The sequence below is a fragment of the Nannobrachium achirus genome (assembly GCF_963921795.1).
Source record: "Nannobrachium achirus genome assembly, chromosome: 24".
In the NCBI taxonomy this organism is placed as follows: domain Eukaryota; kingdom Metazoa; phylum Chordata; class Actinopteri; order Myctophiformes; family Myctophidae; genus Nannobrachium; species Nannobrachium achirus.
In genome coordinates this window covers 38,910,122-38,922,363 of record NC_137831.1, presented here as the reverse complement: position 1 = coordinate 38,922,363, position 12,242 = coordinate 38,910,122, and the positions used below count along the sequence as shown (strand labels likewise).

At 45.7% G+C, this 12,242-nt stretch overlaps 2 protein-coding genes across 2 annotated transcripts in view; both read right to left on the bottom strand.

Annotated features, from left to right (window-relative positions):
• Positions 1-8,835, bottom strand: part of LOC308309346 (uncharacterized protein) — a gene marked incomplete at both ends in the record, with an annotated part of 38,247 nt that extends 29,412 nt beyond the window's left edge. The window contains 2 exons of the mRNA XM_080754896.1: positions 5,418-5,711; positions 8,754-8,835. Of these exons, the coding sequence (XP_080611022.1) occupies positions 5,418-5,711; positions 8,754-8,835 (376 nt within the window). The remainder of the gene's footprint in view (positions 1-5,417; positions 5,712-8,753) is intronic.
• LOC308280401 (T-cell surface antigen CD2-like) overlaps positions 1-12,242 on the bottom strand; it is a 120,838-nt gene that overhangs the window by 32,790 nt on the left and 75,806 nt on the right. The window lies entirely within an intron of this gene.

Genomic DNA, 12,242 nt, shown 5'->3' with positions numbered 1-12,242 from the left:
TTAGATGATAAAATGACAAAAAGTGTTTTCGAAAGTGAAATATCCCTTTAAATTCAGTTCCGGGCCTGCAACTTTGCCAAATATGATATTGTTTCTAGTGTAATAATAACAAACTTTCCTACAATATCCCAGTAGCACTGATAGAATTTTGATGTAATTCCATCAGTACCTGGTGTTTTACCAGTCTTCAGATTCTTTGCACCAGTGGTTCATCTAGTAGATGTTTTGCTTCCTCAGATAAAGTATGGTCCATTCTTATATTTCTCAGAAAACAGTCTACCGTTTCAGGATTTGCCTCACGTGTTTTATAGATCTGCTGATAGAATTTCCTAGATTCACTACCAACTCTCAAGCTGCTTATAATAGTATGCTTTTTGTTGTTTGATTTATCTAAATTCAGGAAATACTTTTTTCTCCATCAACATAGTGTACACAAAACATACAACATTAAATATTAGTACGAATTAAATACATCATGAAAAAGTAACCTTGGCAAGACAGGGGTCCATAATTCTTTAGAATCATGACATTGCGTACATGAGTAAATAATACAACAAAAAGCAAAAGGGGCTGTGGGGAAAAAGTGGTTGATAATGAGACATTCCCTCAAAACATCAAACACATCACACCCTCCCAAGTTTAAGATGCACCATCATATAGAGGAAATGATTTATATAAGCAAACAGGCTGTTTTTGTGGTGTGAAAGCACACCTATCTGAGAGGAGCTAGCAGTCACAAAGTAAGATCTAAGAATAAGAAAGATATACCCTATCTAAGTGCCTGAACTGTGTTTACTGAGTGCAGACACAGAAAACATCCTAATCTATGGCCTAATTCAGGTTTGGGATAAATAAGGCAACTCAGCAAAATCATTAGGGGGTGGCAAACTGGCAAATGATGTGACTTCAACATCCTCTCCACATCCTCGAACATTTCCCTATGTTAAAAAAGCATTATTTAAATGTGTGTTATGAGTGTGCTTTTTCTAAATTAATAAAAAAAAACAAGGTGCTTAACAAAACAGAAACAAAACACATTATTGTCCAAAAGCCTGAATAAATAAGTGTTGGCAACTGGCGAATCGCTATGAGGAGGGAGTTCCAGAGGGTTGGGGCCGCCACACTGAAGGCTCTATCCCCAAGGGTCGGCATTTTGCTGAGAGGGACGGTGAGTAGCCTAGGGTCCGTTCACTATTAGGGGTTTGATCCGGTCGGGAGCAGAAACCACTTTACGTCATGTTGTAGTCAGACGGACTACACTTTGGCTGGAACTATCAAAACGGAAACAGTTTTAACCCAAAATATTCCCCTGCACTCAAGGACATACTATTAGGTCCTACCTAATAAACCTCTTGATGCAGCATAGTTTTGCTTTTGGAAAATTCATGCATCTTTTAGTCCAACTCTTAGCGACTGGCAAGACTACACTATAGGCTACTCGAGCATTTTAATAGGGATTGGGGAAACAAACAAGGGGAAACAAAACAAAGCGACGGCCCTTATTCTGCTTGTGGTTTTCTGCCTTGAACAGATCAATGGCCCGTTATAAACGAACACCCGAGAAAGCCTGGTGACGCGAGGTTAGACGGTGAGGAGCCCAAGGTCAGTCGATCTCAGATTCCGCTCCGGGGAGTAGTCCTCGAGGAGGTCCGACAGGTACTGTGGAGCTAGGGCATGGAGGGCATTATAGGTGAGGAGGAGCAGTTTGTACGTGATGCAGAACTTAACCGGGAGGCGTTTGAGGGTGGGGGTCCATTAGGGATGGGACGATGCGTGATATCATCGTATATCGCGATAAAAAACACTCACGATAATCATATCGTGGAGATTTAATTTATCGTGATATCGTCCTCCGTCATGCAATGGGATCGACCTTTTATTTGCCGAGCTGCATATCCGCTACCACTTAAACCCTCTATTGGTAAAAGGTAGTGATAGTCTCTTTTTTCACTCTCTATCAAATGTTTTTGCCCAAAAAATAGGCGATCTACGTACACAACGCGTCGCATTGCGAGTTGCGACAAGCTTGTAGATCTGCTATTTTTTGGCAAATGTTCCACCCCAGGACAATGGATTTTGATTATCGCGATAATATCGTAAAATCGCGATATCTTTTGTCACAATAATCGTAATGTGACATTTTCACATCGTCTCATCCCTAGGGTCCATCATCATCATCATGGGAGGAGTCCTCCTTACTTGATTGAACGTCGGCTCCATCCCTCAGCTTTCTCCTGGCTCCCTCCTCTCCATCCATCCCTATTTCTTCTTCACCCTCTGGGCTGCTGGCCACTCCTGGCATGGGGGGCTTTATAGGTGGCATGGGGGGCTTTATAGGTGGCATGGGGGGCTTTATAGGTGAGGAGGAGCAGTTTGCACGTGATGCGGAACTTGACCGGGAGCCAGCGGAGGCGTTTGAGGGTGGGGGTCCATCATCATCATCATCAACATCATGGGGGGAGTCCTCCAAACTTGATCGAATGTCGCCTCCATCCCTCAGCTTTCTCCCAGCTCCCTCTTCATCCATTCCTAGTTCTTCGTCACCCTCTGGGCTGCTGGCCGCTCCTGGCATAGGGGGCTTTATAGGTGGCATGGGGGGCTTTATAGGTGAGGAGGAGCAGTTTGCACGTGATGCGGAACTTGACCGGGAGCCAGCGGAGGCGTTTGAGGGTGGGGGTCCATCATCATCATCATCATCATCATGGGGGGAGTCCTCCAAACTTGATCGAATGTCGCCTCCATCCCTCAGCTTTCTCCCAGCTCCCTCTTCATCCATTCCTAGTTCTTCGTCACCCTCTGGGCTGCTGGCCGCTCCTGGCATAGGGGGCTTTATAGGTGGCATGGGGGGCTTTATAGGTGAGGAGGAGCAGTTTGCACGTGATGCGGAACTTGACCGGGAGCCAGCGGAGGCGTTTGAGGGTGGGGGTCCATCATCATCATCATCATCATCATGGGGGGAGTCCTCCAAACTTGATCGAATGTCGCCTCCATCCCTCAGCTTTCTCCTGGCTCCCTCTTCATCCATTCCTAGTTCTTCGTCACCTTCTGGGCTGCTGGCCGCTCCTGGTGTTGCAAATATTGTACTTAAACTCCACTACAATTTGACAACTTTACTTGAGTTACTTTATAGATTTTGATTATTATTACAAAACGTACATTAACCACTTCAGCCCTATAGGCCTATTTACATTTTGTCCATTTGAAAATAGCCGATCTACAAGCTCACAATTCGTCGCATTGTGAGCTTGTAGATCTGCTATTTTCATTTGAAAGGTTGTGAAATGGGAAATTCTGCATTCTGTGTACTTTCTACTTTTGGTACTTCAAGTACATTTTGATGCCAATACTTTTGTACTTTTACTCAAGTACACTTGACATTTCTGACTTTCACTTGTAAGGGTGCCCTCACACCAAAATACCTAGAGTGGAATCCGCCAATGCATTTCAATGAGAATGGAGCGTTTTTTTGCCAGTAGAGGATTTCTGCAAAAAACGCTCCATTCTCATTGAAATGCATTGGCGGATTCCACTCTAGGTATTTTGGTGTGTGGGCACCCTAACAGAGTATTTCTGCATTGCAGTATTGGTACTTTTACTTAAGTAAAACAGTGTGAGTATTTACCCTCCATCTTCCCCTTCCTCTGGTGTCTGGCTCTACAGAGGCAGCGGCAGGTGATGATGATGAAGATGATGGTTTGAAGCAGAGCTGGAAGGAGGAAGCAGCGAGTCAACAAACTATAATCTCTTGGCACTTGCTCTAAATTACACTTTACATGCATGCATGAAAGTATTGTGAAGATATTGAACATTGCTGTTACCAATGTTATTGGCACTTGCACTGACAGCCATTCATTTGAGGAGACTCTTTGTGTCTCCATAGGGAACAAAGCAGGCTCTTTGTGTCTCTATAGGGAACCACTGCTGGTCATCAAATTATGGGCTTAGGAATGCGACGAAAACTAAAATATATCCATGAATTCAAGTCTCCATGGGGTGAGTATTGGATAAGACTGTCCGTTTAAGTGAAGGTGCTGGCCACATGTGAGCCCTGGCCCACCAGTTGCCCATGTATGTTATTGTTATATGCGATAGCAAATAGCAAACACACCTATTACACATGCAGAGATGCCCACAACTTGCCAGAAGTGCTCCTTGGGGAAAAAGGATTCTTGTTCTGCGACAGGAAGAGAGACCAATATCACTTCAGTGTTACCACTTAAACCCTCTATACTTAGTAAGACAGACCACCTTGAACCTCCATACAAAAAAATTATCTACAAGTTCACAATGAAATTCAATTATTATAATTTTTTGTGAACGTAATTTGCATAAATGAAAAACAGATGTTAACTTCTGTTCTCGGATTCCGGGATGTATAGTTCTAGGCTAGCGGGGACTGCCCATAAGTCCGAAATCTCATTAGTCCTACATCTCATTATTAGTCCTAATTTAGTTAGGGTTAGGTTGTTTTAGCAGGGACGTGCTGGCCATTGGGAAAAGCGGGACAACTCCCGAACGGCCGGTTCATTCCCGGCCGGTCCAGGCCGGCCATTAGGAAAAAAATACAAACAAAATGTCAGCCTTCGTTCCATTTTGGGGGCTGGGCGGCCAACAAAGTAAATCGTCACTGTCGGGCAGAAACCTTGTATCTCCAAAAGTTTCAAATTTGTAATTTTTTTTCGCAAAGCAAAGCCCTGCTTCATCATACAAGCGTTGCACAAAAGTAGTGAAAACAGCAGATCTACAAGCACACAACGCCTCGTGTTAATAATTTTTTTAATGATAAATACAAAACAAACGGTTTTGGACATACAAGGTTTCCACCCGACAACGACGAAATATAACTGTAATTGGCCCACTGGCTTGTCACTTGTCATGATCTGAAATGGCAAATCTTTGAGTAGCAGCAGCGCTATAGAGAGAGATCTCTCTCTATAGCGCGCAATGAGGGCCTCTCCAACTCTTTTTCCCGGGCTGAATCAGGGGCCCAGCATGTCCCTGTGTTTTAGGGTTAGGTTTAGACATAGTTTTACTGAGGTTAGGGTTTGGGTTAGGTTTAGGCATAGTTTTACTGAGGTTACGGTTTGGGTTAGGTTTAGGCATAGTTTTACTGAGGTTAGGGTTAGGTTTAGGTTTAGGCATAGTATTTTTCCACCAGGTTAACATCACCAGATTCTGACTAATGAGATGTCGGACCAATGCCATGGCCATGCCATTCTAGCCCCATATAGAACCACAACCTCAGGCGGGGAGACTATGATTTTCCTCCCACCGGCACATGAAAAGTACTTAAAGCGTTTTCCCAACGGCGTTGTATACTTTTCATGTGCCGGTGGAAGGAAAATCAGGGTGACACACACAGTCACACGCACGCACACACAAATGTGTGGGCGAGCACGCATGGTACAGTAACGTACCAGTCACACAGAGATTCCACGTCTTTGCAAGATTTCCCACAATGTGTCCCTCAGCATTGAACACCTCTGCTATGTATTTCCCTGAACTGGTCTTCTTCAAGTCGGTCAGTTTTAAGGAGCCAGATGGATCGATGTCCTTTTCAGTCCCTTTAGAAAAGACCCCTTTCTTCCTATTGACTAAGACTGTGTCGTTGTGTTTCCAGATCAGTTGATGAACTATGGTGAGGCCTTCATTTGCCAGAGACAGTGTGATGGATGATCCTTCTGGGAGACTGAGCTCACACACCTTCTGACCTGAGAGGAGAGGAGAGGAGAGGAGTTTTCAGATGAGTTACTTTAATTAACAACTTGTTCATTATCATTTTCATTATCATTTTAAAAATAACATTTTGCATGCAAGACAATTTCCTGCACTGATCCGGCCAAAAGGTTTTTGACAATGAGGTTAGTCATCTCGTCTATGACATCCTGTCAACAGCTTCACAGAGCCTAGTCGTTGAAACCACAACGTTCTAAGAGCCCACCTGTACCAGGGGTTTTCAATGTCTTCAGGCCAGGGACCCCCAAACTGATGGGGAGATGGAGCAGGGACCCCTCATAAGGTGGGGGTGGGGCTACAACATATATTGTATATGTATGTATAACATTGTGTTTCATGGGTATAAACATGTTATTGTGCATTCAATACTAAGATAATATTAAAATAATAGATTAATATGCTTTTATTTTAAACATGCATATCAATACTATCAATCTATCACTAACCTATCTGCCAATTGCACGATAATCATGTATACAAGCTATTAAAAAGAGACAGAATGTTTTTTTATATATATATTTAAAGACAAGTTATTTTTTTCTTTCTTAAAAAAAAAAAAAAAAAAAAAAGAATCCCCCCCAACAATTTCGGGAACCCCCTGCAGTATCCCTGCGGACCCCCTAGGGCAGTGTTTCTCAAATGGGGGTACGTGTACCCCTAGGGGTACGCAGAGGTACTACAGGGGGTACTTGAGAGAAAATGGAAACATTTATTTTACTGTTATGTTCAATGTTAAAACATTGACACATGTATGTGAATGTGCTGCTCCGTAAAGCTTTAAACAAAATTAAGTACACATTTTACTGTTACTGAATAGAAAACAGACTACTTACTTTAATTTTCAACATATTGACATACAAACTGGACTTTTGATGTCTGTGTTTTCGAGTCAAAATGCTGTTGTCGATTAAAGGGGGTACTTGGATTCAGCAATCAGGAAAAGGGGGTACTGAAGCCCAAAAAGTTTGAGAACCACTGCCCTAGGGGTCGCGGACCCCTTGTTGAAGACCCCTGAATCAGTGGCGCTCAACCTTTTCATGTCAAGGAAGGACCCCCTAGAGCTCGCAGCTCTGTGAGCTTGTACATCTGCTATTTCTTAATAGTTAAAGCATAAAATAAGGTTTAAAGTGGTTCAACTCTAGAGCGACATGGATTGCATAACTTTATGCAAATTACTATTTTAGAAAATTATATATATATTATTGAGTGAGGAATATTTGGGCAAAAGGAGTCTCCATTGTAAATGCACACACACATGCGCACGCACGCACGCACGCACACACGCACACACGCACACACACACACACACACACACACACACACACACACACACACACACACACACAGTTTAATATATTTTCAGGAAATGAAGCTGCTTATGCTGTACTATCCCAGCATATTAATCTTGCTCAGTCAAAACAAATTGGTAATATTACACAATTAGAGTATAATACAAGGATAATTATGCATATACCAATGAGTTTCCAACCTTACCGTGTATCGTGGTGGTATTACAATAATATTATTATCATTAAACATGCATGTACAAGTGGCCGTACCACTGCCATTCATAAACATACCTTATTAACTGAGAACCAATGGCAATACTATCAATCTATCACTAACAATCTGTCAATTGCACAATAATCATGTATACAAGCAATTCAAAAGATACGGAATCCTGTTTTTTTATGTATTTAAAAACAAATACAAAAATGGGGAATGAATAGTCTTATATTCAACAAATGAACGCTGATGACCTGTCGTTCTGAGCCCATGCAGTGAATTCAAGCAGCTACTGAAAGTGTGCTCAACTTATGGCAATAATCATGACATCATTTACAATGCAAAAGAGAGTAGTGTCATGATAGTGAGAAGCCAAAAGGACTAGAAAGTGGCTTTCCCAGCCTTTCACTTATGTGTCAGGCATATTTTTGTATGCCAGGAGTACATTGTACCTTAGCCACATTTTCAATCTCCACAAAATGTATGCCCAGGCTAATAATATGCTGCTTTGCAGGTTCAGTAGTCTGTCTGTGTTCAGTTCAGGTCCTGTCAAGTGCACACTTTTTATCATTTTTGGTTTTTATTAAGGCTGGGACTTTAACTGATTAATTGCGATGAATTAATTACAGAAAATTAACGCGATTAAAAAAATTAACACATTTTAATCGCACTTAGTTTTTGCACCAACCAAGAAGAGACAACAAACGCAACGATCAGAGTGCTTTGCTTGGCCCAGTGGATGCGAAATTTAGATTTAAAAAACTCACTTGTTGATTCACTCATACAACAAAATGTGTTTTACTTGAAAAAAAAAGCTTCTCAGGTCAAATATCGATGTGCGATTAAAATGCGATTAATTGCGATTAATTAATCACAGAGCCTGTAATTAATTAGATTAAAAGTTTTAATCGCATCCCAGCCCTAGTTTTTATATTTTAGTTTAATTGTGTGACACCAATGATTAGTGTATACTCTATGGACCCCCTGTGCGTCTGGAATAAAGTTTGAATCGAATTGAATTGAATAAAATACAACACGCCTGCATATCACTGGCCGTGGGTCCACTGACCCAGCCATGAAGGGCCCTTGACTGCACTTTTTGCTGGTTCACTTGCTTCCCCCGAAATATTGCACTTAACCCCCAACCGTTGCCGTTGGGGGTCTAAATTGATCCAAACAACTCTGTAACTCTGACAGTGTACAAATGGAACCAAATTAACCCTGAATTGACCGATACAAGACTGTAACTCTGACAGTGTAGAGACACTGTCAGAGTCAAGGGAAGACCATGACATTTGAGAAACACTGCCTTATGCCATTTGCTCAGTTCAATGTTTAGATCCATGTTTCATACAAAGTTAACAGCCACACCAGACTCAGAAATGGACATAAAATAAATCCAGCGACTGATCATCCAAATAAAGACTGAATTCTGTAATGAACTAATGAACAGACCTTAACAACAGACCAACAGACAGTACATCAACAGGTGGTCAGTGAGTGTCAGTTACCTGTGGAGATGATGAAACAGCAACACAGCAGAAGGAGTCGTTTAGTCGACGCACACACCTTCATCCTCTCCATCAGCTTCATCTTCTGCTACTGGCAGACGACAATAGACGCACCGCGCAGTCTTAACCAGGACGTTTCCTGTGTGTGTGTGTGCATGTGTGCGCGTGTGTGTGTACGCGTGCGACCACCATGTCTGTTCCTGTATGTGTGTGTTTCAGAGGAAGTGATCAAGAAGTCAAGTGAGAGCCCCACAAACACGTACTCTTCATCGTCGCCATGGCTACATAAGGTAGATAACATATGAAACTATGATTACTATGTCTTGATCAGGGGTCATCGTCATGTTGGCTTGTGGTGTATATTTTTTGTCAAAATGTCATTATAAGCAGACACTAATGTTGCCAGAAACACAAATAGTTGGCCCATGAAAGACCATAACAGGTCTGTAACTCTCAGTGTACAAATGAAACCAAATGGACCCTAGGGGTCCATTTGTACACTCTCAAATAAAAAGTTTGAGAACCACTAATAGTGGACTCGTAATGTGCCATAGTGTTGTAGTAAATCAGTGTCATACATATTCCGAAGAAAACCTGGAGACTTGACATCCAGTAATTGAGTATTATGATCAAAAGAAGAACCTTAAAGGAGCTATAGTCAACTTTTCTTGAAAACAGATGCTAAAATAAAAATAATGTTTCGAAAATATTTTATAAAAAAATAAGCTTCATATATGTGTTTCTATTAAAAAATTACCACAAAAAGCGTAAAATAATGATAAAATAATCATTTTGGCCATTGTCAGGCCGACACTTTGTTTACATTCTAGTCTATAGACTAGGATGTAAACAAAGTGTCGGCCCTACAATGAAAAAGTTGACTATAGCTCCTTTAATAATGGTGTACAAAAAAATGGCCGCGGACAAGGCCAAGTCTTTGCCATGGACACATTTGTCCGTATACGTGCATATTGATGTCCCCTGGTCTAAATGAATTGAATACACAGGTGCACAATGGAAACAAGTCCTCATGCAGTGCTTGTTATTATTGTATATTGTATATGTATGGGGCTGTTAAGTATGACATCATTTTGTAGGCAGAGGAGAATTTCTGCCCCCAGTTTCCGTGAATCTTTTTACTATTTTTACTATTTACACATTTTTCTTCTCTTTGTTGTTGAAAGGAAAGTGTTAGAATTATACTTTAGTCGTTATTTTTAGTCGTTTTTTGAAATAGCGAGGGACAGAAAATGCTCTGGGGGCAGATTCTCCTCTGCCTACAAAATGATGTCACGGCTTAAAAGCCCCATACCTTTATTTTCCGAAGTGTTTGCCTATGCGAAACGAATGGCCGGAGTAGAGCTGAGGTGGGAGGCCGGATAGGGTTAGGATTTGACGGAGGTGATGGTGGAACCAGAAGCGGGTGGCTATGGCAGCCGTCTCAGTGATGAATAAAGGGTCTTGTGGCGTCTTGTGGAGACGTATCTCAGGATGGGTTCGTAGGGGCTGCGGTGTCCTCCCCTCAGAGGTGGATGGCAGATGTACGCCCTATTTGATCTGTCTTACTGTGATTTGAGGGTGAAGGTGAGGGAATCGGAGGAAAAGAACGTAAGGTCGGAGAGGTTGGTTGTAATGAGTATCCGGCATGATGTAGGGTTATGTGGGCAGGTGGTTTTGGGATGCGGGAGAGGAGGAAGAGGACACGTGTGGCATTTGGGCGATGAGAGAAGATAAAATCGAGGCATTGGGCTTGGTAGGTGGGATGATTACGCTGGAAGAGGGAAGTGGAATTTGAGCTGCGTGGGCAGCCCTAGGCAGAGGCGGAGGAACCAGGGTTGGATTCTGGGCGGGATGCGATCGGAGACGTGCCGGATGCTGGGACGGAACTGCGTGAGCAGGTGGTGGGGGCGGGGGAGGAGTGCGATGGTCCCTGTGCCGAGCTTGGCGGCGGGCAGGGGTAGGGGATGGGGGGTTGGGGGGCGAGCGCCGACGAGGCGACTTGGAGGGTGATGGAGACTGGGGGGGCGGGCGGCGACGTAGCGGTCGATGGGGGGGACCTGCTAGAGCAGGTGGTCGAGGACGAGGAAGGGGCGAGCGCCGACGAGGCGACTTGGAGGGTGATGGAGACTGAGGGGGCGGGCGGCAGTGTGCCGGTGGCTGGAGGGGACCTGCTGGAGCAGGTGGTGGGGAAGGAGGAGGGACATGGTGGTCCCTGTGCTGCGCTTGGCGCCGGGGAGATACTGCACAAGCAGGGTGAGGGGGAGGGGGAAATGTTGTGGTCCCGGCGACGTGTGCGTCGCTGGGACGAAACTGCCTGAGCAGTCGGGAGAGGGGCGTCATGGACCCTGCGCCGTGCTTGGCGCCGAGGCGAAGGGGACGAGGATGAGGAGCTGGGAGACATTCGCCTACGTGGCGACCTGATGAGAGATGAGACAGGAGGGTGGCGGCGAGCTGGTTGCTGAGGGTTTGCGGGGTGTTTAGCTAGGGAAGGCGAGGGAGGCGCATTACGGAGTGTGGAGGGAGGGGCACTACGGCCTGCGGAGGGAGGGGCACTACGGCTAGCGGAGGGAGGGGCACTACGGCATGCGGAGGGAGGAGCGCTACGGCTAGCGGAGGGAGGAGCACTACGGCGTGCGGAGGGAGGGGCACTACGGCATGCGGAGGGAGGAGCGCTACGGCTAGCGGAGGGAGGGGCACTACAGCGAGCAGAGGGAGGGGCACTACAGCCTGCAGAGGGAGGGGCACTACAGCCTGCAGAGGGAGGGGCACTACAGCCTGCAGAGCGAGGGGCACTACGGCATGCGGAGGGAGGAGCGCTACGGCTAGCGGAGGGAGGGGCACTACAGCGAGCAGAGGGAGGGGCACTACAGCGAGCAGAGGGAGGGGCACTACAGCCTGCAGAGGGAGGGGCACTACAGCCTGCAGAGGGAGGGGCACTACAGCCTGCAGAGGGAGGGGCACTACGGCATGCGGAGGGAGGAGCGCTACGGCTAGCGGAGGGAGGGGCACTACAGCGAGCAGAGGGAGGGGCACTACAGCCTGCAGAGGGAGGGGCACTACGGCATGCGGAGGGAGGAGCGCTACGGCTAGCGGAGGGAGGAGCACTACGGCATGCGGAGGGAGGAGCGCTACGGCTAGCGGAGGGAGGAGCACTACGGCGTGCGGAGGGAGGAGCACTACGGCATGCGGAGGGAGGAGCGCTACGGCTAACGGAGGGAGGGGCACTACAGCGTGCAGAGGGAGGGGCACTACAGCGTGCAGAGGGAGGGGCACTACAGCCTGCAGAGGGAGGGGCACTACAGCGCGCAGAGGGAGAAGCACTACGGCGTGCAGAGGGAGAAGCACTACGGCGTGCAGAGGGAGGAGCACTACGGCGTGCAGAGGGTGAAAGGGATGGATGAGTATTACGACGTGTGGAGGGAGGGGCTCTACAGCGAGCGGAGGGGAGGGGGGCGAGGGGGACGAGGGGGAGGTGTTTGGAAGAGGGCG